The 27,550-nt window shown below is 48.1% G+C and overlaps 1 protein-coding gene across 2 annotated transcripts in view; it reads right to left on the bottom strand.

Annotated features, from left to right (window-relative positions):
• Positions 1–5,676: 5,676 nt before the first annotated feature.
• The window catches only part of Cfap251 (cilia and flagella associated protein 251), a 75,612-nt gene continuing 53,738 nt past the window's right edge, over positions 5,677–27,550 (bottom strand). For both annotated transcript variants that reach the window (XM_059249005.1, XM_059249006.1), the window contains 3 exons: positions 9,069–9,297; positions 7,526–7,627; positions 5,677–5,890 (listed from right to left, as the gene is read on the bottom strand). In XM_059249005.1, coding sequence (XP_059104988.1) covers positions 5,778–5,890; positions 7,526–7,627; positions 9,069–9,297 — 444 coding nt within the window. In that variant the 3' untranslated portion in view covers positions 5,677–5,777. The remainder of the gene's footprint in view (positions 5,891–7,525; positions 7,628–9,068; positions 9,298–27,550) is intronic.

Here is a 27,550-nt window from a genome sequence, read left to right as displayed (position 1 = left end):
CCAGCACAGTGGGACTATTTGTTTGGCACATGCCCCTAGGAGGTGAGAGCCACACCTGTCTTATTCACGGAGGACAGGCACTTGTCAGGGGACAGCTAACTCTGGCTTACTAGTCTCTAGTGTGTAGTAAAACTCGCACGGAACCCGGGATTGGGTAAACAAGTGAAGTTCTTTGTTCTTGGCTTGTGAATGAAGACATGAGGGGCTGGTGGTGCTGTTAAGCTGTAAGGAGCCTGCTTAGCATGCGTAAGAGCCCTAGGTTTGGGCTGAGGAGATGGCTCAGTGGTTAAGAGCACTGGCTGCTGCTCATCCAGAAGACCAGGGTTCGATTCCCAGACCCCACATGGTGGCTCACAACCATCTGTAGCTCCAGTTCTAGGCAAATCTGAGCCCCCTTCTCACCACGAAGGGTGGTTCATACACGTTCTGCCCTTGTGGCAATCAATCTCACATGTGGTGCGCTTGTGCCGATATTACCTCAGCCTCCTGACTGCTGGGATTACAGGTGTGTACCCGAATGCCGGTTCCCTGACCCTTTCTTTCTCCTTCGTATTCCTGCAAGCAGAGACAGCAGAGGGTAGTTAAATGACATGAACACAGGGTGGTAACTAGATACCGGTTCCCAAGGCCTCTGTTTACTGCAGTCAGCTGTCTACCGGGACCTGCCGGCCAAACCCTTAGAGACCGTGCTCACCTGCTCACCACGAAAGCACCTGTGACTCCAGGAGCGACAGCCCCAGGATGCAAAGGTCTCCCAGAAAACCTTTTGGTTTGCACCACCTCTCAGCCTGCTCAGGATGGGTTAGGCCAGTCGGAGAACAGGGGTGTCGGGTGTGGTGGGGGGCGGTGGTCTCGGGAATGTTCCCTGGAGGAAGACCCGGGACAGGGCAGCAAAGGCAGGCCGTGATGTAGACCCCGCCTTCTAAAAGGCGGCTTTTGTAGAGGCTGGGGGCGTGGCTCAGCGGCAAAGCATTTGCTTGGCATGGGCAAGACCCCGAGCATAGTTCCCAGCACAGCAAAAATAAAATACCGCACAAAGCTACACAGAGAAACCCTGTCTTGAAAAACAAAAACAAAAAAAATAAAAATAAAAATAAAAATAAAAATAAAATAAAATAAAATAAAATACCGCCCCTGCCCCCATTTTTAAATCATTTTCGATTTAGAGGGATTGGAGGACAGTGTAGAGGGTCCCCACAGACCCTTCACCAGCTTCCCTAACGTGAATGTCTTACAGAGAGGACCATGGTAGGTGAGCAAAAGCCGCGGAATGACCACTGGTTCGGCACTATTAACTAAGCACTGAGCTTCTTTCAGTCACCTGGGTTCTCCAAGCTACGTCAGCAGACAGATCCAGGGGGCCATGCGACATCTGGCCTTTGTCTTTTGTTTGTTACAACCTTAACATCTTTTGTAGGATATGGGCATGTATTGCTTTTATGTTATTATTATTATTATTATTATTATTATTATTATTATTATTTTAAAGACAGGGTCTTGTGTAGCCCAGGCTGGCCTCAAACTCACTATGTAGCCAAGGATGACCTTGGACTCCTGATTCTCCGGCCTCCACCTCCTAAGTGCTATGATTACAGGCCTGCACCACCACACCAGGCTGTCGGGTATTTTGTATAGATTCAGTATCGTTGTGATGATCTCTTAGGCTGAGTGACTTGGCCTATGAAGCAAGGCAGAAGCGGGAAGACTCCAGCCTGTGGGCAAACCAAGGCTACTGTCGGCTCTTGTCCAGTCTGAAAGCTAAGAGATGTTCATTTTCGTTTTCAAAATGGTTGAACAACACTAAGAGAAGAATGCTGTCACATGCGGGGGTCATAGATTCCAAATTCTCGTGACTGTCGCTAAAGCTGGGTTGGTTCCCTGGCACGGGCACTCTTTTCTACAATGTCCACACTTATGCTTGCCCTACAACCTAAGGTCTGGGGAACTGAGGTAGAGACCATGGGCCTGAAGGGATCCCCTTGAAGAATTTGCCAACTCTGATGTGGAGGGTTGGGAGGACCCAACATTCACTTCAAGTCAAAAGCTATTAAAGGGACATGGAAGAACTGGCTGTGGATGGTGGCACATGACTGTCATCCAGCACTTGTGAGTGCTGTGTAGCAATTTTCTCTGACATAAAACCTTCCATCTTAGGCCGGGCGGTGATGGCGCACGCCTTTATTCCCAACACTTGGGAAGCAGAGCCAGGCGGATCCCTGTGAGTTCCAGGACAGCCTGGTCCACAGAGCAAGCTCCAGGATAGGCACCAAAACTACACAGAGAAACCCCGTCTCGAAAAACAAAAACAAAAACAAACAAAAAACCCTTCCATCTTGGAAAGTTCACTAAGACACAGATGTTCCAAGGGGAGGTGAGACTTTCCATCAGTCCTGCAGGGAAGCTCCATAGGCACAGGAAGAAAACAACTCAAAAGTTTTAGCTAGTCCCTGAAACTGAGCAGATTCACTAGGCTCCTCCCTCCCCCAGATTACAGGAACAGTAAGGCCTGCTGAGAGAAAGCTGGCTCAGACAGGCTTAGACCAACTTACATGCCTCAGAGAGACACTGCAGCTTGTTGAGCCGCCCGCAGGCTGTGCAGTGGGCTCCCGGTCCCCAGCTTTGGTGAGCTGTCACCCGTGCTGGGGTGGGCTTTGGTGGTGCAGCTGTCCTTAAGTCATTTCTGTCCCTGTAAGTGACCCCGGGAAAACTCGTCGGCTCTCCACATTGGACTGTGGTGCTCTCCTGACTTTGGTCCCTGTTTGAGTTGAGTAGATGTTTATTCACATCTCCCCAGTAGTGTCACATGACATACAGACAGCAGGACCGGGAGTTCAAGGTCATCCTCAGCTACACAAGTTAGAAGCCATCCTCATCTACACCAACGTCTGCCTAAAAGCATCAATAAATAAGCAGTTGCCAGGCCGTAGTGGCGCACGCCTTTAAATCCCAGCACTCGGGAGGCAGAGCCAGGTGGATCTCTGTGAGTTCGAGGCCAGCCTGGTTTACAGAGTGAGATCCAGGACAGACACCAAAACTACACAGAGAAACCCTGTTTCGGAAAACAAACAAACAAACAAAGCAAACGAACAAGCAGTAAAGCATACTGAGGTTTCTGGTGCACTCAGTCGCTCTACAAATATTGCAGACCCAGGCTCTAACCTAAGAGAGACCCCCTTCGGGGTGGGAATGTTATGATGCTCAAACCGTAGTCCCAGGAGAAGTTAAGTCTGGTCGGGCAACTTCTCAGTTCTCCGGTACAGTCTCTGCCTGCGGTAATAATAGCTGCTGTCGGATTGGGAGCGGTACCCCGTGCCAGGAATGCTTTACTTGTTCCGTCTCTTTCAATCCTCACAACCTCCCTGGAGCTATTCCAGGACAGAACTGAGGTTTAAGGGCTTAACCACACCCGAGGGAGCACCGGTAGCTACAAAGTATCAGAAGCGGAGCTACAAAGTTTCAGAAGCAGACCAGGGACCCAGTCCCTGGGTTTCCAGTGCAAATGCTGCATGCACTAGGCGCTCACAGTTCTCAGAGCTGGCTGGGGATGGGTGGTGGGATGAAGAGGTGGGGTGGGCATTGGGGAGGACGGATGGTTCTGGAAGATCACTCACTACGGGTCTGTGAGTTCACAATCTTATAGTAACATACAGCCTAATAGGCAGAAGCCTCGTCTTTCAAAGGAACATTCCGGTAAGGTTTTCAATGTTCAAATTTCTGTCCTTTTGATCTCAACAGACAAGCTCTATGACCTCTGAGCCTCTCTGCACTGTCCCCATCCCCAGGACCAGCGGGCCAGGGTGATGGTGCTGGCCTGTCCCTTCCTTTACTCAAGTGCCCAGAAGCTGCTGACTGACTTTGCCTCGGTCAAATATACCAAGAGACAACTACATCAAGTCACCTGCCGGAAGTGTCCCAGGTTGAAGGGTCCCCCTGGCACACTGGGAGGGAGAGAGTGGGAAGCTGCAACCAGTTCTGCTGTCCCTGGCTGTTTTGGCCTTCCTGGAGGAATGTCCATAACCAGGACCTTGGCCTTCCTTCTCTATGGCTGGATGAACACAGAGAGATCATCCCAACTTGCCTCTGATGGTGACACTAGCCCGGTAGGTTCAAAGGCACTGACAATTTTGCTCATGACAACCACTGCAATAGATATAGTCAGGAACTGCAAGATTAAAAGGTGCCAGATTGGATAAAGCGAAGTCCTGCCTGGTCTCCAGGCTGACTCAGTTCCAGGTTTTTTGTTGTTGTTGTTTTTAAGAGAACAAGTTATTTGCCAGTTTCCTGTTCCCTAAAATGTCCCCAGGAACTTTTTAACCAGCTTGGTAATATATCTCCTAGGCCCTTAGCCGCTACAAAATCGATTCATAAAGCTTGTGTTTCTTTTCCATGATTTTTTTTTTTTTAAAGAACAAAATATAAACCAGGTTGCAAAGTCCTAGTGACATGCTCCGACAAGCAGGTGCCTGCAGAACCGTGCCTCCTGCCCCCTGCCCCAAGGTCGCCGTGACACAGCATGGTGTGGGGTAGATGGTTCTGTTCCTTATTCCAGACTACTGCAAAGACTCTCACTGAGATAGACGTGCAACGGCACACCCATGAGGAGAAGGGGGGCTTGGTGCCCGCGTGGAGGTGCAAATGCAGCGCTATCTCTCTAGTGCTCTACAGGAAAAGGGCTCTTTAAAGGATCAGAAGTGTTTCCCTAGGGCTGGAGAGATGGCTCAGTGGTTAAGAGCACTATCTGCTCTTCCAGAGGACCCGGGTTCAGTCCCAGCACCCATATGGCAGCTCCCAACTGCCTGTAGCTCCAGTTGTAGGGGGTCTGACAACCTCACATAGACATACATGCAGGAAAAACACTAATGCACATAAAATAAGAATAAGTAATTTTTAAAAATGTTTACCCCACTCCTCAAAAGAGAAATATTTCCTTAATGCTGTCTAAGGAAAAGGCCCTGGTAGGGGTGGGCAGGTACACTGGACTGAATGTGATATGGGGGGGGGGGGGAGATACTGGAGACACTTGCTAGAACTGGACCTTAGAACCGAGGGCAAACTCTAGAAGCAGACCATAGCTCTCCCTTGTTGTGCCAGAGAGCAGGAACAAAACATCACTGTAAACTGAAAGATGTCCCGCAATGTCCCTGGTTTTGTCCGCTGAGCGCACGGCGGCGGTCCAGCGGAGGGTGGGGTGGTGAGGCAGGGCTCGTCAGTTGCATCACGAAGAAGCGGGGCTCTGTGGCTTCTGGCCCAGGTGCAGTTCGGGGAGACTCAGATTGCTTCTCATTTTCTTTGGCAGTTGCCACCAGAGTTCAGCATGGCCAGTGATGCTCGTTAGAACGACCGCACACAACGGCTTGGGTGTTTTGCTGAGAAAGAAAAATAGGCTGGCACTCCCAGGAGCCCAGAACACCCCCCTCCCGGGGCCAGCAGTACAGACAGCACTCCAGAGGAAGGGTATGACTGTGACTTCCATGAAGCATACATGTCATGAGAAGGCCTGCCACTGGCGGAGCGCTGCCCCCACCCCCCATCAGACCTGGGGATCCAGCTGCCAGGCCTGTTCTCTCCTTCACCCACTCTTTTCTTTCACAGACAGTACAATGTCCAACTTTGTAAGATCCATCGCCTAAGAGGAATCTGCTTTTAATGTCTAAAGGCTCTAAAAAGGATGGGGGGGGGCAGGCATGTACAGAACAAAGGAACACCTCCTGGAAAACGCGCACACACATGTGCAAGCACCCACAAAGTCCTTTGGGCTGCCAACATTCTCAGTGACATCACTGATCCAACTGTCCGGAACCGTCAGAAATGGTTAAGCCAAGAATTTCAGTCGCGAATATTTCTGCAGTGATTTCGTCTGGAAGTTCTTCTTCGAGGCAGATTTCTGGATCTAGACAGGCAAGAAGAAGAAAACCAAATGCCTTTCCGGTGATGAAGCCCCTAATAAGAGGGAGTTCTCAAAAACCCAAGGGAATGGCACTGAGCGGAAGTAGCGGGTAGGCTGGAGAGATGGCTCAGTGGTTAAGAGTACTGGCTGCTCTTCCAGAGGACCCGGGCTCGATTCCCAGCATCCACACAGTGGCTCAAGCCCATCTGTAACTTCAGTTCCATGGGATCCCATGCTCTTTCCTGGCCTCCCTGGGCACCAGGCATGCACATGGTACACGGTACACAGACATACACACAGGCAAAACACCCATGCACATAAGGCAAAAAAGCCTCGAAAGAAAAAGGGGGGGAAAGGGTTTGGGGATTTAGCTCAGTGGTAGAGCGCTTGCCTAGCAAGTGCAAGGCCCTGGGTTCGGTCCTCAGCTCTTAAGAAAAAAAAAAGGTGGGGGTAGGCAGTACTTTGTGCTAAGGGTCACCTTTGACCCTTCAAACTAGTTCATTATGGAGTAGAGCCTTGCTAACCAAGGTCCTGGCAAACCTGGTTAGGCCATAAAAGGAAGAGATGGCAGGGAACCAGGCCAGGAATCTTCGCTTCTGTAGTCTCAGGAGCTGGGGGCCTGACCACCAACTACCCTGGGCTTGTGGGTGGAGATTTTCCAGCCCAAGGAGGCCCGGAGGAGCTGTGAGAATCGGCTCCTCCTGAGATTAAACTCACCACGGTCACACCTGTTAGTGACAGCTGGCTGGGAAGAGACAGAGGTGGGACATTCTTGGGGTACAGCAAGAAGAGGAAGAGGAGTTTTTGTTCATTTGGTGCTGGGGATAGAATCCAGGGCTTCTTCGGGCATGTGAGGAAAGTCCTCTACCATAGAACACACCCCAAGGCTGGGATGACCTTGGAGACCTTGAAACTGACGGGGAGATGTCGTGGAGGATAAAGCTCTCACCATACAATTTCAGTCACCCTTACACAGACAGACATGCAGGCAAAATACCAATGCATACAAAATAAAAATAATACCAATTTTTTTTTTTTTTAAAGAAAGAGAAATAGAGCTTTAAAGTCCTGCAGTTTGGAGCGGAGTTTGTACACCTACCCAGATGTCACCTCTCTCCACAGCTACCTCCAGGAGTGGCTTAATGTTCATCCACCAGAGCCAGAAAGATGAACCCATTGTAACAAAGAAAGGAAAAAGGGCCGGGTGGTGGTGACCCCACCTCCTTTAATCTCAGCACTCAGGAGTCAGAGGTACGTGGGTCTCTGTGAGTTCAAGGCCAGCCTGGTCTACATAGTGAGTTTAGGACAGCCAGGGCTTCACAGGGAAACCCTGTCTCAAAACTGCCCCCCCTCCCCCGCAAAAAAAAAAAGAAAGGAAGGGAAGGAGGGAGGGAGGGAGGGAGGGAGGAGGTCAGAAGATGCCACAGGACCGGCAGAGTGGGAAGGAATGCTCCATCTGGCAGACACAGGCACGGCTCACTGGCTCTGTGGTCACCTATTCACGGGATTCCCGGAAGACTGACTCTTGTGGGCAGGGTCTTAAGGACAGTGGCTCGCACCGGTCAGAGGGAACAAATGCACTTAAGTCTGTAACAAATTAGTGAGCCGGGGCCACAAGACCAGACAAAGGCCAGGTACCTTTGACGGAGGTGGATGCAGGCTCCAATTTCCACCCCTCAGGTTTCAGGCCGAACAGCGTGGCAAAGCAGTCATACATCTCCTCCTCTGTCATGTGCTCGCCTGGGCACGGGGGATAAAAGGAGTCTGGTTGACTCTGGGGCTCCGTCTCACACTTCTGTTTTGTTTGTTTGTTTTGAGGCTGGCTCTCCTGTATCACAGCCTGGCCTCAAACTTGGCTGACCTCGAGCTGGGATGACCTTTGAACTCTCCCAAGTGCTGGGATTACAGATTTGGGCCCCCAGGTCTGGCTTGTGCGATACTGGAGATTCAACCGAGGGCTTTGAGCAAGCTAGGCAAACACTGTATAACCGAGCTACGCATCCAGCCCTGCTGGGAACTTTCCATCTTCCTGCCTCTACTTCCCAAGTGCTGGGATTACCGCTGTGTGCCACCCCTCGGGCTAGAGATCTCTCTTTCTAAATTTTACATTTCTTTATTTATTTGCGCATGCGTGCGTGCGTGCGTGCGTGCGTGCGTGTACCGGGCATGGGGTATGCTCGCAGTCAGAGGACGGCTTCTCTCCTGCCACTCTGGGGGTCTTAGAGACTGAACTTTTACCCGCTGAGCCGTCTCACTGGCCCAGAGAACTTCAGGAGACGTACTCTTGCTGTTTCTTTAGCTAGGAAGACAATGTACAGAGTCCTAGTCTGTCACCACACTTCCTTATATGGTACTACAAAGCGGGGGGGGGGGGGGGGGGGGGATGGGATGTTGGGGCTTGAGCAAGGGACCGTGGGGATGAAGGCTGGGCTCGGCTTCATTTCAAGCTCCCTCTTCTCAGAGCCATCTTAATTTAAAAAAAAGCCTAATACTTGTCAGATGTGCAAGACAGGACAAGGTGACCCTCACTGGAGTGTGGTTTGACACCCCAAACCCATCCTGACCTCGTTATAGCCCAAGGAGACGGATAAGCTGGCAAACACCTCCCCATTTTACAAGCCAAGCTGGGTGTGGTGGTCTACACCTCCAACCCCAGAACGAGAGAGTGAGCACGGAGGATGGAGAGCGTGACCACTCAAGGCTAGCCTGGGCTACGAAACAACACCACAGTACGTGGGGCATGTGGGCATGCTGAGACTGGAAGTCTTGGGAAGCTGAGTGTGAAACACACTTTTCTTAAATATATTTTTTTTGCACTTTATTTTGTGGGTGGGGGAGGGGAGAGCATGTGCCATGCCTGTGCTTGGGGGTCAGAGTACAGCTCTTCCCACCATGTGAGTTCTGGGAGTTGAACTCCGGTCACCTGGGCTTGTGGCAAACACCTTGACTCACCGGGTCGTCTTGCTGGCCCGTGAATCACATGTTTCTCATTTCTAGGTCAGGGACCTTCTCATTAACCTACACTTGTCAGATACGCAAGACACGACAAGGTGACCCTGGAGGTTGAAGCCCTGTCATCATGACAGATGGGGATCCCAAAGTATCTGCCTGCCCTAAAGAGGCTTTTTCTGCTGGCAATGGGAAGGACGCTTGCTACCAGATGTCCTTGCTTGGGTGTTACCTTTAGTGAGGAGCAAGTTCAGGAAATCCTCTCTCCGAATAACCATTTTCCCTTCGGAATTTTTGAAACCCAGTATGTTAAAGCTCTCCTGGATGCCAGTCATGGTGTTACCAAAAGGTGGCCTATGATTCAGATAAACTTTGAGGAAATCCGGTAAGTTGATTTTGTCGATGAGGTTCCCAGTGTCCACGTATTCACTAAACTTGATCTCATTAAACATGTCCTCAATCTAGAGAACAGAAAATAAAACAAAGACTATGGTCAACACAAAAGATACTTGAAGCCGGGTGTGGTGGCACACGCCTTTGATCCCAGCACTCGGGAGGCAGAGGCAGGTGGATCTCTGTGAGTTCGAGGCCAGCCTGGTCTACAAAGCGAGTTCCAGGATAGCCAGGGCTGTTACACAGAGAAACCCTACCTCAAAAAACAAAACAAAACAAAAACAAAAAAAGAAAAAGATACTTGATTATGCCACTTGGGAAAACTGAAGAGGAACAAATATTTGTGGGTTGTGTTATGGTCCCCCAGGAAGGATGCTGAAGTACTAACCTTGGGGACCTTATTAGAAATGGGGTCACTGCAAATGTAATTATAAAATGAGGTCATGCTGGAGGAGGGTGGCTTTCAATCCAACGTGTCCATCATTATACCATTTCAGCTTGGAGCTGAACACAGTGTGATAGCGTGCACACCTGTTTCCTCGTGGTCAGGAAACAGAACTCAAGTATCAGAGTGTGGGAGGAGCCCCAAAGGAATCAATCCGACAACCGTCACAGGGGACATATCGCACCGATGACACTGACTTTAGATTCTGACAGAGGATAAAATCTTGTTGTTTTAGCACATCCTAGTCCCTGGACTCGGTCCTTAGCGTCGAAATAAAATAAACTAATAAATAAATAATTTTTTAAGGCTTACTTTAAAAAATCATGTCTATGCATGTGTGTCTATATACACAGATGTGAGAGTCGGTGATTGTGTATGTCAGAAGAGGGTATGGGATCCCTTGGAGCTGGAATCACAAGTAGTTATGAGCAACCTGATGTGTGGGTCCAGGAACCAAACTCTGGTCCTCTGCAAGAACAGCAATCACTCTTAACCTCTGAACCATCTCTCCAGGCCCTAATTCCTTTCGTTTTTTAAGCCACCCAGTCTGTAGTACATTGTCCTGCCCTGATGATGTCACACTGTCCATACCATGTGGACTGTCACAAATACTATTCTATTATGTCACTTTTCACCCTGAGGATCTCACAGTCTATCAAAACCACTTCCTCACCCTGAGACATACGTGTCAGCTTGTTTTAAGGGTAGAATCTAGCCAGGCTTGGTGGTACACACCTGTTTCTTTGTGGTCAGGAAACAAGAGATAGACTACCATAAGTTCGAGACCAATCTGTGCTCACATAGCAAGTTCTAAGTTAGCTAGGGATAGAGAGATGTTGTTTCAATAAACAAACAAACAAACAAAGTACTTCCCAAACCATGAAGATAGAATCTACAAGAATTTAAAAATATGTTTGGATGAGTAAGTACTTCACTGAGAAACTCAAATACGTGACTCATACCCTAGTAAATTTCTTTTTTTTTAAATTAATTTTTAAAGTTAGTATACAGCCGGCTGTGGTAATGCATGCCTTTAATCCCAGCACTCAGGAGGCAGAAACAGAGGCAGGTGGATCTCTGTGATTTCAAGGCCAGCCTGGTCTGCATAGTGAGTTTCAGGCCAGCCAGAGCTACATAGTGAGACCTTGTCTCATAAAAGAGAAAAGAATTCTAAGAAATTCACTAAAACCTACTAGAATCGGTAAAAAGTTTCAGTGATATTTCAGAGTATGATGTCAATATGTAAAACTCAGAGGTGGAGAGATGGCTCAGCAGTTAAGAGCAGTAACTGCTCTTGCAGAGGACTCAGGTTTGGTTCCTGGAACCCACACGACAGATTATAACCATCCGTAACTCCAGTTCTGACGCCCTCTTCTGACCTCAGCAGGTACTGCACGCACATGGTGCACATACATACATGGAGGTAAAACACTCACACATATAAAATAAAAAGTTCAATATATAAAAATCAATTGTATTGTTATACAATGAACACAATGAAGATTAAGAAAATAATTCCATTTCTTTTAAAAAATAGATTTGTGAGTGTGTGTGTGTAGTGTAATATATGGGTACATGTGTGCCATAGGGAACATGTGAAGAACAGAGGATACCATGAGGGTTCAACATTTATCTGCGGAGCCATCTCACCAGCCCAGTAATTTTATTTCTAGTAGCATCAAATTCAATAAATACTTAGGAATAATTTTAACAAAAGAGGCTTAAGCTCTAAAAACTATGAAATAATGTTGACATTAAGAGAAACCTAAATCAGTGGTAACATTTCCTTATCTGGTGCTTGGACGACTCAATAGTGTTAAGATGAGACTGCACTCTAGGCTGATGACCGGTCACTTGCCTAGCATGTCCCAGACCTGGGGGTCCACCCTCAGCACCGCCAGGGAACAACGGGACGGAATCCCGAACCCCAGTTAGCTTTTTTGCTGTTGTGGAGAGTGACAAGCTGATTCTGAAATCAATACTGCAAGAATTGACAAGATAGTGGAAAAAAGCAGAACAGGCAAAACCGTGGGGCGACAACGGACTAAAGCTGAAGGACGCACGCTTCCTGCTTCTCAGTGTCAAGGCTCACTGCCATCCTGCAGCCGTGGACACGGTGTGACCCAGGCCTGGTGGCAGTCAGACACCACACTGGGGTGGGATTAAGAGCATGGAAAGGGGACTGGCAAGATGGCTCAGAGGTTAAGACTGTCCGCTGCTCTCGCAGAGGACCTGAGTTTAGTTCCAGCATCCACACTTGGCGGCTCACAACCCTGTCATTCCAGACCAAGGGGACCCAGTGCCCTCTTCTGGCCTCTGTGAACCCACTCCCCCACACACATATACACAGATACACAAAGTAAAAGTAAGAAAATTTAAAATACTTTTTATTTACATTTTTGTGTGTGTGACACACACACACACACACACACACACACACACACACACACCACGGTGCATATATGGAGGACCCAGGGACAACTTGCTGCCATTAAATTCCCGCTTCTACCATATGGATCCTGGATACTGAACTTGGGTCATCAGGCTTGCGAGTAAGCAGCATCTCTATCCACTGAGCCATCTTGCCAGCCACAGACATTTCGCTATTTTTGTTTCTTTTTTTGTTTGTTTGTTTTGTTTTGTTTTTTTTGAGACAGGTACAGTTTTGGTGCCTGTCCTGGACCTCACTCTATAGACCAGGCTAGTGTCAAACTAACAGAGCCTGGCTCTGCCTCCCGAGTGCTGGGATTAAAGGCGTTCGCCACCACTGCCTGGCCATTTTACTGTTTTTGACCTTAATTTTATTTTTTATTATTCTATTTGAGACATGGTCTCACTGAGTCACCCCGACTTACCCAGAACTCACTCACCCAGATCCACCTGGCCCTGCCTCCAGAGTGCTGGGATTAAAGACATGGGCCACTACGTCTGACTTAATTTTTATTTTTGCTGACCCAGCTTGAGATTCAACTGTCTCAAGCCAGGGACTCATTTTTTATTATTATTATTATTTTTTAAAGCCACCAACCAACTAAAGAAGAAAATCATCAGCATCTCTCTATCCCTTCATGTGCCGTTTTCGTGAGACATCGTGGATTTGTGCAAACACTACCATAACGACCCATTTCTCACTACCTCGCGGCTTATACAGTTTTGTTGGGTGGTGGTGGCACACACCTTTATTTTATTTTATTTTCCAGAACTGAGGACCGAACCCAGGGCCTTGCGCTTGCTAGGCAAGCACTCTACCACTGAGCTGAATCCCCCACCCCCGGTTTTGTTTACTTGAGCACGTGTCTCTAAACCAGGGGTCATTTACTTTCACTTTAAGGATAGTTAGATCGTTTCAAACCTGTTGCTCTCAAGCTGTTCCCTGCACAACTGCAGCCTGCTGGGGCCTCCGTTTTCATCCTTTCCCTTGCAGAATTTTGCTGCTTAGATCTGTGTGTCATGTTGGAGGGAAAAAGGTGTGACCACTTTTCCCTAAGTGTGAAGCAGAACTGCTAGAGGCTGGCAGCCTGAGCTCCCGGGAAACAGCATTATTGGTTGCGAGCAACTGTAACCGAAACTGTGTGCGCGCTGTGTGCGAGGACACCACTCCATAGTTAGCGTTTCCTGGGTTTACAGTTGACACAACCGCACAATCGTACATTAGATTATATATGGATAGTTATGCATATTAAAAACAGCATATTAACATGGCATGCTATATGAATAGTACAAGGCAAAAGATGTGTACTATCTTAAGAGAAACTTTTAATTTTAATCATTTTAAAGGTTTATTTTTAGTGTATGTGTACAAATATTTGCTTGCATTATGTGACAGGCGACTGAGAGAACCAGATGTGGGTGTCAGACCCCCTGAAACTGTAGCTACTGATGGTTGTGAGATGTCATGTGGGTGCTGGAAACTGAGCTTGGGTCCTCCGCAAGAGCGGGAACTCTGTAGCCCAGGCTGGCTCTAAACTCACAGAGATCCACCTGCCTCTGCCTCCCGAATGCTGGGATAAAAGGCGTGTGCCACCACTGCCTGGTGCAGTAACTTTTTTAAAAATTATTTTTATTTTATGTGCATTGGTGTTCTGCCTGCATGAATGTCTGTGTAGGGATTGTCAGATCCTGGAGTTACAGGTATTTGCGAGCCGCCATGTGGGTGCTGAGAATTGAACCAGAGTCCTCTGGAAGGTCAGCCAGTGCTCTTAACCACTGAGCCATCTCTCCAGCCCCAAGGGCAGTAACCCTTAACTGTAAGCTCTTAGCCATTGAGCCATCTCTCCAGTCCCAATTTTACTAATTTTAATAATACTGGGGCTGGAGAGATGGCTCAGTGGCTAAGAGCACTGGCTGATCTTCCAGAGGACTCGGGTTCGATTCCTACCACACACACACGGTGGCTCACAACCCCCTGTCATTCCAGTTTCAGGGGATTCAATGCCCTTTTCCTGTCTCCGTGGGCACCAGACACACAGGAGGTGTACAAATGTACACACATGTGAAACACCCATATACACGAACATCTTTAAATGATAAAATGTAAAAATTTTTAAAATGTTAATACTATTAAGAGATGCACAGGCCACCACTTACTTAGTAGAGAGTAAAGTTAAGTGATAATTTCTTTTTTTTTTTTTTTTTTGGAAGTGATAATTTCAGAGAACGGATCTATCTTTTTAAATTCTAACAGTGCCATTTTCTGTGTGTGGGATCTTGAGTGAGTTACTTAATACTACTTATCTCCAACTTTCTTATCTTGAGAGAGTAGAGCAAAGCATAACACATAAACACTGGGGTGGTTTGTGCTTTGTTTAGTCTGGGTTTTCTTTTTGTGGACTTTTTTTTGAGATAGGGTCTCATGTAGCCTGAGTTAACCTTGATCTTGCTATGCAGCTGAGCATGACCTTGAACCTCTGATCTCACAGGCATGTGCCAGCATGCCTGGTTTATGTGGCACTGGGGGTCGCACCCAGGCCTTCCTGCAAGTGCTGGGTGAGCGCTCTGCCATCTCAGCTATATCCCCAGCCCGCACCGGGTTGTTTTGAAGAATACAAGTGTCTACACAGGGTAGGGACTGAACAGACAATAATTATACTGTGATTATTATATTTTCTACGTGCTTACTAATTAGAATTCATGTAATTACAATATAAATTATAATTCTATGTTAATGACATATGATCAAATTTATAAGTAATAAGTATATAAATTATGATACATATACATTACTGATGGAATATATGATTTAACTCGATTCCTAAGTAGGGGACTATGATAACAAAGGGAATTGATATGCCTGCATTAGTCATACCCAGAGAGTCCCAAGACCTCAGCGAACATCGGCAGCACAAACCATTCAGTAGGTGATTTGTCTCTTTCTCCCTAAGAATCACCGCTTGGGCTGGCGAGAGGGCTCAGAGGGTAAAAAGGGCTTGCCGTACAAGCCTGGCTGCTCGAGTTCAATCCCTGGTGAGAGAGACTGAATCTAGAAAGTCGTCCTCGACCTCCACATGTACACACCAGCACACAAATAATAATAATAATAATAATGATAATAAGTTGGCAGTTTGGCAACCCCATAACTCCTTCCTGAGCCTGTCTGCACAGGTTCTACCACATGTCTAAATGAAGTTTGTGCTTAGGAGAACTGGGGGATGGATGTGACCCACTCAGTGTCTTCTGGATGCTCTGGTGTGCAGGCGACTCTGGAGATTCAGGAGGCCAGGATAACCAACACAGAATGCTCCTCTGTAATCAGCCAGGCCTCCTATGGTACACTCACCCTAGTCCATCATCCGCTGAGGCAGCGGTCCATTCCATCAGCCTGGAGAGTTCTCCTAGTTCTGAGGGCAGTTCTGTGCCCAGAGATCCTGATTTCATTAGTTTTGGGTGCAGAGTCAGCCATATTATTTAAAAGTCACACTATTGGAAGTGTGGCTGAGGTTGTGAGGCCTGGCTTTGAGGCGAGGATTCTCAAACTGCCCAGGCCGAAACAGCCTGGAGGGCTTGTTAACCATGGGGATTCTGACTCAGTAAGCCAGGGGCTGGGGGTGAGAATACGCTGTTTACACATCCTCAGGAGGATCTACGCTTAGAACCCCTGTGCTTGACTGTGGGGGAGGGGGTTCACAAAAGTGACATTCATGCGGAAGAGTCAGCACCCAGCCTGTGGCTTTCCGCAGAGCAAGGACAGGTGGCAGCTGCGGTGTCTAAGCTGGCTGTTTGAGTTTGCATCTGTTCCCCTGGGAAGCTGGAGCAAGCCACTTTCAACTCCACTTCCTCAGCGGCTTGGTGTGGACAGAGCCTGACTTGACAGTCGCTCAGAGAAAACATGAATGAATATGTGAGTGAATGAATGAAGGAGACAGTGACGGGCTATGGAAGAATTCCTCTTAAAAGTCACAAGAGGAGGGCTGGAGAGAAGGCTCAGTTAACAGTGTTTGCTGCTCTTGAAGAGGACCCAAGTTCAGTTTCTAGAACACATGTCTCGAAGCTCACAACTGCCTGTGACTCCAACTACAAAGGTCCTGACACCCCCCCCCCCTTTGGCTTCTGAGGACACCTGCATTCACATGCACACATAGACACATACACACACACACAATCGAAAATAAAAATCAATTGGACCCGGTGGTACACGCCTTTAATCCCAACGCTGGAGAAGGTAGAGACAGGAGGATCTCTGTGAGTTTTGGCCAGCCTGGTCTACAGAGTGAGTTTCTGGATAGCTAGGGATATATATCACAAAAGCCTCATTTGGAGTAACCACCTCCTGCCCTAGCTCACGTGGTTCAGCTTCTAGTACTGACTCAGTGCGGGTTTGAGGTAGATCATTTATTGAATGATTTCTCACCTGACAAATAATTTTTTAAATTTAATTAGTTAATTAATTAATTTATTTATTTTGGTTTTTGGAGACAGGATTTCTCTATGTATCAGCCCTGGCTGTCTTGGATCTCGCTCTGTAGACCAGGCTGGCTTCAAACTCACAGAGATCCGCCTGTCTCTGCCTCCCGAGTGCTGGAGTTAAAGGCGTGCGCCACCACCACCGCCGCCACTGGTGAACAATTTTAAGCATTTACACATGCAGCACGCCGGCCCTTGTTGGTGTTGCTACCACAGGCCCAACCCGGGGGTGGCCCCAGTCCCTCCCGCGGAACGATTTTCCTTCAAGCCGTTATTGAACCCGATGGCCTTTTGGTGTGCAACCCCCCTTGCCAGCCACAGGAAGCCACTGAGGGCTTTTGAATCATGTTTTATAATTAAGTTTTATAAGCTCCTTATTAAATGGAGAGCAACATAATACACTTGAACGGAGGCCATTCCCCTTTTCAGAAGGCGGCTCTGGGTGGCCGGCGTGTTTCCTTCCGTGAGAGTGTCACAGGCTCACAGGGCTGGAGGACTCTCCATACTCCCTACACTCTCTTCCTGTCGCATGCAACTCTCTAGAACATCCTTGACATACGGGAGTCAGCCCTTCACCACAGCTCATCCTGGTTGTCCACACCAGCCTTTTCACACCGACCTGGGGCAGGGGAGGAGGGGGCTCAAGAGGGTGACCCACAGCCAGGCAGACTCTCGGTGCTGCTGTGTCTGGAGACTCCCCTGAGCCCCTCTTCGACTTATGCTTCACTCCGCTCTTAAAATCCCAGAGCGGCCTCCTCTCATCCTGGGGACACATCACCCAAGACCTCAACAGATGCCAAATAGAAGCCACTGAGAGTGTGCTGGGATTAAAGGCGGCGGAGGCGGCGGCGGGGGACGTCTTTATAGCATGCAGGCATATTTGTAAAGATTTTTAAGAGATGCTTTTGCCTGAACGCCAAATCATGGAGCTTTTCCCCCAAAGCCACAAGGATGAGTTGATTAGGCGCCCACCACTCTCAGAAATTCTGATCAGGTCCTGGACACTCTGAAGCAGGCAGATGCATGCTGGTTCCAGTCAAGAAATAACAGGGATAGAAATTCCCCTGACAGACAGATACAAAACTCCTCCTTGACAAGGCAATTCCCCTCCTTAGTACATGCACCAGAGAACTAGAAGGAGATCCACACAGCAGTGCTCATGGTAGCATCCCTCATAACAGCACAATGGTACGAACAACCCAAATGCTCATCAAATCATGACTAGGCAAATAAAATGTGGCAAGTTCACAGGACCGCATAAAATATTATTCAGCAAAAAAAAAAAAAAAAAAAAAAAAGGAATGGAGGGGGATCGGAAGATGGCTCAGCTTTTAGGAGCACTGACTGTTCTTGCAGAGGACCTGGATTCTAGTGCCCATATGGTAGCTCATAATCATTCATAACTACAGCTTCAGTGGATTTAATCTCCTTTTCTGACCTCCATAGGCACCAGGCACGCACATGGCACACATATATACATGCAGGCAAAATACTCATTTGGGTAAATAAAACAAATATTTAAATCCAAAAAATTTTTAAAAAAAACATCATCACCACCACCATCATCACCACCATCATCACCACCATCATCATCATCAAGGGGGCTGAAGAGAAGGCTCAGCAGTTAAAGGTAGTTGCTACTCTTTCAAAGGATATAATGCCTCCTTCTGGCCCCTATAAGCAACTGCACTCATGTGCACAAACCCACATAGAGACACACAAGCACACAAGTAATTAAAAAATAATAGGAAGCCAGGCAGCAGTGGCACATGCTTTTAAGCCCAGCACTTAGGAGGCAGAGGCAGGTAGATCCCAGAGTTTGAGGCCAGCCTGGTCTATAGAGTGAGTTCCAGGACAGCCAGAACTACACAGAGAAAAATCTCTCAAAAAAGCAAAACAAAAAATAAATAATAATAATAATAAGTGGCTGGAGGATTGCTCAGCAGTTAAAAACATTTCTTATTCTTGCAGAAGATCCAGGTTCAGTTCCCAGCACCCACATGGTGGCTCACAACCATCCAAAACTCCAATTTTAGGGGATGTGACACTCTCTTCTTGTCTCTGAGGGCATGCAGGCAAAACATTCTTACACATAAAAATAAGTCAAAAATAAAAATATTAGCCAGGCAGTGGTGGTGCACACCTTTAATCTCAGCACTCTGGAGGGCAGAAGCAGGTGGATTTCTGTGAGTTCGAGGGCAGCCTGGTCTGCAGAGTGAGTTCCAGGACAGCCAGGGCTACATAGTGAGACCCTGTCTCAAACAAACAAAAAAATTAAATTAAAAAAAAACCCCAAGAATGAAGGTCTGAGCATGCTACATGCTGAATGAATCTTGAATGCATCAGGCCGAGTGAACCTAGCCAGGCATATCACATACTGTATGATCTATTTTTATGCAATCAAGAATAGATGAGACCGTGCAGACGGAAGACAGATCGGCAGTTGCCAGGGCTGGGGGAGGAGGGGCAGAAAGGGGCTGATAATGGATGTAGGGTTTCTTTGGGGGGTGATAATATCCCGGGGTTGCGCAGGGTTGATGACTACACCATTCTGTGAAGAACCCAAAAGCCATTAAACTGCACACAGAAAATAGTTGCCTCGTATGCTGTGTGTGACGTTACAGTAAACTTATTTTTTTTTTTAAATGTAGGTCATAGCAAAAGCAAGCAACACAACTGTTCAATTCGAGAACATCGGTATTTTAGAGACTAGATTTTTCCCAACATGGCTGTGCTCCATCCAGTCTTTCATAAAAATCACAAAGCTGGTAAAGATCAATGCACGCTTGTCGTGAAAGCGTCCAACAGTGGGGACATAAGAAAAAGCACACATGCCCTGGGCAGGGTGTAGCTCAGTGGTCAAGGGCTAGCCTAGCACAGAAACAAACAAACAAACAAACCTGGAACTCCAGTGACATGCAGGATTGTCTTCCTTCTTCCTGCCGGGGCTCACGTGTAAACACAGAACGCCAGGTCTGGGCTCAGCCTATGTGGTTCAAACTCTGGCTCTGTTCTCAGAAGCAGAGTGGCAGTGCAAGCTGCCTTCCTGCTCCAAGCCTCACTTTGACCACCTGTGAAATGGGCGGGACAAGTAAGGCAAGGGCCTGCATGCTTCCCGAAGCCAGAGAGGACCAAACCCTTGAAGAGAGGACCATCCTTGAAGGTGCTAGGGGCTCACTGAGTAGCGATAGAGAAGACCCCCATGGGCTTTGCATTTGGTGTGAGTGTGACCACCTGCGTGCTTTATCCAGTGGCTCTCGGGTAATCTGGAATTTATTTATTTAAATGCTCACGTATAAATACTTTTGCCTTGCAGTCTTTCTGCAGGAAGCTCGCTGGGTGACGTCCTGCTCTAGACCTCTCCCAGTCGGCCAGTCAGGCCTCCCCTAGAACAGTGAGCCATCTCTGTTCCCTTTAGGATGAGAATTACCTGATATTTACTTTTCGGCGCAGGACCCAACATACTAAGCGCCTTGGGGGCTTTAATCACAGGAGGCAAAGCTGCGCACATGATCTCTTTCTCAAGTTTCTCCCTCTCCATATGGGTGAGCTCGCACCAATTGGCTGCGATTTCTACCCCAGCTGGGACCAGTTCTAACAGATTAGCACGCGAGGGTTTCAGAGGATCCTGTGTGTTTATCTCCTGGGTTTTTTGTTCTGAATACAAAAGAAATACAGACTATATGCTGGCAGTTTAGGAAAACCGAATAGCATGAAGACATATGTATTATCTCCTCCCCCTCTTCACAACCACTGCTGGGGAGGGGAGAGGATAGCTGTTGAGCAAGCAGGCTTCTCGTGTAGAGACACTTGATGGGCTGACAGTGCGTGCTGGGAGACAGAAGCTGAGAAGAGCCAAGGAGAATGAGGTTGTCGCCAGCGCGTCCCCCCACCCCCCCATGACAGGAGGTAGGAAGAGCGAGGGGTGGTAGACAGTGAGAACCCAGTGGGATGGAGACCGGCCAAAGAGGTTTGAGGTAAATTGTTGTGAAATGAGGTTATAGGTGACCCTTTCTGGCGATTTCAAGGAAGTTCTCTAGAGGGAGTGGGCTTCATGTTTGTGTGCCAAGAGAGGAAGAGACGAGCATCGGGCCTGGAGGGATGTTGAGTGCGGAGACCGGGAGGGCCTGAACCTGCTGGATGAGACTACAGTCTGGTTTCGGTTGATCCCAGAGGCCCCAGCTGACCTCAGACTGTACATTGCAGAAAGTGGGAAGAGTGTATCCCCCCAACTCGCAGCCCCCAGATATGAGTGTCATCATGGGCTTGGAACCTGTTCCTGCAGGTTAGGCATGTAGTCAGATGTTTCTCTCCTGCCCGCCAGTTCCCAAATAACCACATTCCTTATTTATGCTCTGCCACGTGGCGGGACCTTTATAAGCATCTCCTGCTCCCTCTGCATATGGCTGGCGACGCCTGTCCTCACCCTTCTCCTCCCTGCATTCTCAATTTGGCTTTCCCACCTAACTTTACCCTGTTCAGCTACTGGCCAGTCAGCTTCTTTATTAAACCAGCCACAGCGACAAATCTTCACAGTGTACAAAAGGATTACCCCACAGCATAGGTACATGAATATACAAGTAAAAATGATAATTACAATTATTTGGTGGTCCTGGGGATTGAACCCAGGGCCCGCACACATGCTAGGTAAATGTTCTGCCACGGAGGCACCAGAAAGTTCATTTTGAGACAGGATCTCACTAAGTTGCCCAGACAGGCCTTGAACTTGTCATTCTCCTGCCTCAGCCTCCCGAGTAGTTGGGACGACAGGCCTGCTTGCTCTTGCTCTCCCTCAAGACAGAGTTTCAAGATGCATCCCAGACTGGCCTCAGTCTATGGAACTGAGGTCCATACCACATTCCTTCCTTACCCTCCTGCCTCTGCCTCCTGAGTGCTGGGGTTATAGGAAGGCACATGATTTTATGCAGGGCTGGGTACTGAGAACCCAGAGCTTTGTGCATGCCACAAGAACACTAAACTGAGCCCAGCCCAGCCTATCAATTCCCCTCTTCAGTGGCTCCTGAGTATAGACAGGCTTGCCTTATTTTATTGACCCCCTCTCCCTCCCTGGGCATTGTAACTATTCCAATTTTTAAAACTTCACGTATTTTATGTGTATGATGTTTTGCATGCATTAATATCTGTATACCATGTCTGTGCCTAGTGTCCTCAGAGGCCAGAGGCGGGCACTGGACCCCCTGGGACTGGCATTACAGACAGTTGTGAGCCATGTGGGTGCTGGGAATTGAACCTGGGTCCTCTGGAAAAGCAGCCAGTGTTCTTAACTGCTGAGCCATCTCTCCAGGTTGCTTTTTTCAGTGTTTGCTGAAATGACACTCCCTTCCCTGTGTGTATCATTTTATATGAGTGAAACTTTCTCCAGAGGATACCCTTTTTAATTTTTAAAAAATTTATTATTATTATGGATATGTTACCAGCATTTATGTCTATGTACCACATGCATGCCTGGTGCCCATGGAGGCCAGAAGAGGGAGGGCATCAGATCCCCTGGAACTAGAGTTACTAAATGGTTGTGACCCGCCATGTGGCTGCCAGGAACTGAATGTGGGTATTCTGGAAGTGTAGTCAGTGATCTTAACTTTTTTTTTTTTAAAGATTTATTTATTTATTATGTATATACAGGCCACTGAATCATCTCTCCAGCCCGATCTTAACTTTTGTTTTGTTTTGTTTTTTTCTTTTTTTTTTTTCTTTTTTTTTTTTGGTTTTTCGAGACAGGGTTTCTCTGTGTAGCTTTGCGCCTTTTCCTGGAACTCACTTGGTAGCCCAGGCTGGCCTCGAACTCACAGAGATCCACCTGGCTCTGCCTCCCGAGTGCTGGGATTAAAGGCGTGCGCCACCACCGCCCGGCTGTTTTGTTTTTTTCAAGACAGGGTTTCTTTGTGTTGTTTTGGTGCCTGTCATGGATTTCTCTCTGTAGACCAGGCTGGCCTCGAACTCACAGAGATCCACCTGCCTCTGCCTCCCGAGTGCTGGGATTAAGGTGTGCACCACCACCCAGGCCAGGATACATTCTTAAAACAAAATGTGTTGGGGCTGCTGACATGGCCTAGTGGCTAAAGGTGATTGCCACCAAGACTGACAACCTGGGTTCGATTCCTGGGACCCACATGATAGAAGGAGAGAACCAACTCCAGCAAGTTGTCCTTCAGCCTCTACATATACGCCATGGCGTGCATGCGTGTACACACACACACACACACACACACACACACACACACACGTACGTACATACGTACGTACACAATTGAAAAGTCAAGCAATCATTATTTCCTCTCTAAACACTCCTGCACAATGCGGTCGCTCCTGAGTTTGCCCGGCCCGTTAGGGAACTTGGTAATTACTCTGAGATCAAACACTAATGTCAGGGATCCTACTCTTCAGCCTTGCAGCTGAACGAGGCCACTGGGTACCATTGGCTCATTTACACATTCATTCAATTACCATTTGCTGACTGCCTGCTATCGGGACGCTTGCTGGGGGCACATGTGTTTCCACCAGAATTAGCCTTAAATTTATGGAACAAAGAGGGTGCACTGATGCTAAGTCGCTACGAAACCCGGCCCGGATTAAACAGTGCTGGGTAAGCGACATGGAAAGAGAGCCGGGAGCAAGCACCACGCATGGGCTGTCCCCCGAGTCAGAGGGACATTAGAGACAATAGACACCGGCAATAGAAACTGGACACTTAGTTCTGGCTCCTTCTATGACGTTATATGCTTTTCTCCTTGTTCATTTAAAATAGGGTGTGGCGCACACCTCTCGTTTCTACTACTCCAGAGACCGGGGCTGGAGGATTGCCAGCCTAGGCTGCATAGGGATTCAAAACACACAAACAAAAAGAAGGTTTGGAAGAGCCTCTCTAGGCATGCTCTGTGCACACGCACCTTTCTATAGAAGAAAGGGGGACTAGGAACTCTTCAGGGGAAAGGCTGTATTCTTGTGAAATTTGACTTCAGCTTACTGCACTGTCGTCAAATCCAGAGGTGGCTATAATGAGGTACTAAAACTGTGAATACTGCATAGTCTTGGGGTGGGGTGGGGGGCTGGTCTGGCTCTCCACCTGAGTCTTGTGTGTGCCCAAGCTGGCTAGGCCAACTTTTCTATACAACTTCTTAGGAAAGTGGGGTTGGGGGCTGGGGGTGGAGGCACAGTTACGTTTTCACAGGAAGTGTTCCATGAACTTCAGCAGAGCCGGGTTTAGAAATTTAGAAGCCATGAAAAGATTTTTTTTTTAATCTTTTTAAAAATACTTTAAAATCGAGGCTGGAGAGATGGCTCTGTGGTTAAGAGCACTGACTTCTCTTCTAGAGGACCCAGGTTCAATTCCCAGCACCCACATGGCAGTTCACAACTGTCTGTAACTGTAACTTCTGACACCCTCACACAGACATATATGCAGCCAAAACAACAATGCTCATAAAATGAAAACAAATACATTTTTTAAAAAATCTTTAAAATTGCTGTAAATCTGACATGAGAAGAACAGATCAGAAACATCTTGTGCAGCGAGTGCATCAGCTAACAAAGGCTGCAGGCTGGTGTGGGGCACATCTGGATCACAGGAACATCTCCAAAGAGTAAATGCATCTGTGTGCACAGGGCGGGTGGTGCTGGGCCAGAACCTGGGCCTTGGCCAGGCAAGACCCACGCCACTGAGCTACGCCTCCAGCCCAAGTAGATTTTGTCATTTGGGGTTTTTTGAGACAGAGTTTTATGTAGCCCAGGATAGTCTAGAACTAGCTATATAGCTGAGGATAACCTTGAACTTTTGAGGGCTGGAGAGGCAGTTTGGTGTCAGCATGTGCCAAGCCCAAGCCCTGGGTTCTAGCCCCTGCACAGAAAAGGGTGGGAACCTTGACTTCTGGCCTGCAATCCGTTAGCCAGAGGCAGGACTATGAAAAGACACCGGATGCTTTTCAGATACTTACCATGCCCTGTGGACTGAGCTAAACAGCTAGCTACCCACGACATCTTTCCAGTAATCCCAGGATGTGGGTGCCACCATTGTCCCATACAGAGCTGGGGATGGAACCCAGACGCTAGGCAAGAGCTCCACCACCGAGCTACATCCCAGGGCATAGGCAGGATCTCATTTGGAGACCGTTCCACCCTGCTCAAGTCCCCACGTGGGCCGAACCTGTCGCAGACTCTAGGAAGTGTCCATGCTTAGCAGCCTGGGCAGTATGTGCTCCTGGACAGTGATGAGGTCAGGCCCACCATTACCAAGTGATGACCAGGGCTCTGGAAAGGAAGCTCTTCCCAGTATCTGGGTTTGCGGCCTCCTAGGCACAGGCAGGGGTGAGGACAGACCACAGTCCAGGGCATTGGCACAGGCAGAGGTGAGGACAGACCACAGTCCAGGGCAACACAAAAGCAAGAGAGGACCAGAGAGAAGGGCGTTTCAGGGAGCTGCATGTGAGGCTCTGGGTTCGGTTAAGCCGCACACTGCCTCTACTACAGGACGTGGCTTCTCTGAACCAAGACCTGGCATGCCTTAGATACCTGTGACTTACAGCCAGAGAGGGTTCCTGACCAATAACCCTGCAGTGTGTGTCAAGCCCTCATCCTCGACGGTGAGCAGCCCCAGGAAGTGACACTCAGAGCTGGTGTCCGAGGTCAGGGCTCTCCGCACGGCGGCGGCACAGCTGAAAGACCCTGGACAGATGAGACCCTAGCGGCCCCCGTCCTCGCTGGCTACGGTACTCAGCCTGTGGTGAGGCCTAGGAATCCCATCTCGCTTACCTGACAAAGGTTCAAAGTAATTCTGATACGACGGCCAGTTTGGAAGCCAACGTTTAAGAATATTGCTTTGGCCGGGCGGTGGTGGCGCACGCCTTTAATCCTAGCACTCGGGAGGCAGAGCCAGGCGGATCTCTGTGAGTTCGAGGCCAGCCTGAGCTACCAAGTGAGTTCCAGAAAAGGCGCAAAGCTACACAGAGAAACCCTGTCTCGAAAAACCAAAAAAAAAAAAAAAAAAAAAAAAAAAGAATATTGCTTTGTAAGATACAGCTGTAAGAGTGGGTCATGGTGTCATTTGTACCTTTAATCCCAGCACTCCGGAGGCAGAGGCAGGTGGAGCTCTATGAATTTGAAACCAACCTGGTCTACGTAACAAGTTTCAGGCCAAAGTTACATGGGGAGGTCCTAAAAACAAAAAACCAAAACAAGCTGGGCGGTGGTGGCGCGCACCTTTAATCCCAGCACTCGGGAGGCAGAGGCAGGCGGATCTCTGTGAGTTCAAGGCCAGCCTAGGCTACAGAGTGAGTTCCAGGAAAGGTGCCAAAGCTACACAGAGAAACCCTGTCTCGAAAAAAAAAAAAAAAAAAAAAAGAGTAAATAAATAAGTAATTTTTTTTTGTTTTGTTATGGGTTTTTTTTGTTTTTGTTTGTTTTTGGTTTTTTGGTTTTTTGTTTTTTTTTCTGAGACAGGGTTGCCCTGTGTAGTTTTGGTGCCTGTCCTGGATCTCGCTCTGTAGACCAGGCTGGCCTCGAACTCACAGAGATCCACCTGCCTCTGCCTCCCGAGTACTGGGATTAAAGGTGTGTGCCACCACTGCCCAGCTAATAAATAAGTACATTTCTTTTAAAAGAGGGCGAGTGATAGAGAGGACAATACCCCCACACCCCCACATGCATACATCACATATAAACACAAAATAAGTATCTTAAAAAGAACATTTTTTTCTAGAGAATTTCTAACCAAATGGAAAGTGCTTATGACATGTCATACAATATAAGGATACAAGGCAGTCATATACATTCAGTGTAGTCACCATTCACTGCCTAAATGCATAAACACCAGGAAAATAATAGTAAGAGTCAAGTCTGGGTGGTAGGATTATATTATAAGTAATTTTTCTTCATTCTACCTGCATATCTTTCCCAAATTTTCTGCAATGAGACTGTATCACATTTCAACTCAGAAAGGAAATCCTGTAAGTTATATTTAGAAGAGTTCCCGTTAGGAACACACGTGGGCTCCTTGGCCCTGTCCAGAGCTGTTAGTGTCTGGGGATTTCTGCCATGTGGTCAGACTCACGTCTGAGCTGCAGAGTTAGAACCAGCATCCGTCCACGTCCCAAGAACACACACCAGGTTAATGTCAACTATACAGAAGGAGACAAAGTACCAAGCTCTTTCTACACACCTGGTGATGTGCTCCCTGCCTTGGACACATCACCCCCTGAAGCCCAGGGTTCTCATCCTTGCTCAGGGAGGGCAGAGGTAGACCAGCCTCATGTGCCCAGTTCTCCGTCCCCTGACTCTCTGCTTCTTAAATTGTAGGTTTAGGGCTGGAGAGGCTGCTCAATGGTTAGAGCACTGGCTGCTCTTCCAGAGAACCTGAAAGGACCAGGAAGATGCCATAACAGGCTGCTCAGTCTTCTCTCAGAGATCAGGCCTCAATTTCAGTTTCCTGAGACTTGAGCAAGCAGTTTCTGGGAGGGCCACGAACAAAAGACATAGTCCTTGAAGTAGCTCCCTTTCTGCACATACTCTGACCGCTCAAGGTTCAGCCAGTTATTTATTGTCTGGGACCCCTCACCAACTTAGAGCTATGCGCATGAGTCAAGGACAGAGTCTGGGCCACTGAGTCAGCCCCCACAGTCAGTATGTGCTAGGCCAGCCAGTCTCCCTCGCAGCTCAAGGACAAAGCCTGGGGCTTGTCCAGGCCTGCCCAAAAAGGGGTAACTGTAACACCCAACTAACTAGCCAATTAAAAGTTACTGACATGATTGCCACTTGTATAAACCAATCCTGAGTCTGTTCCTATGTAGTCTGTAGCCCCCAAGCCCTCCCTTGCTTTCAAAACCTGCCCCATTGCTACTCGGGGTCTCTCCTGCTCTGCTGCTGCATCAGACAGATGAAGAGACCCAAGTTAACTCGAAATATAAAGACTCTCTGCTTTGCATCAGATTTGGTCTCTTGGTGGTCTTTGGGGGACTCCGGGTACA

The sequence above is a fragment of the Peromyscus eremicus genome, chromosome 23 (assembly GCF_949786415.1).
Source record: "Peromyscus eremicus chromosome 23, PerEre_H2_v1, whole genome shotgun sequence".
In the NCBI taxonomy this organism is placed as follows: Eukaryota; Metazoa; Chordata; class Mammalia; order Rodentia; family Cricetidae; genus Peromyscus; species Peromyscus eremicus.
The sequence above is the reverse complement of the archived record's forward strand: the minus strand, read 5'-3'. Positions and strand labels throughout refer to the sequence as shown.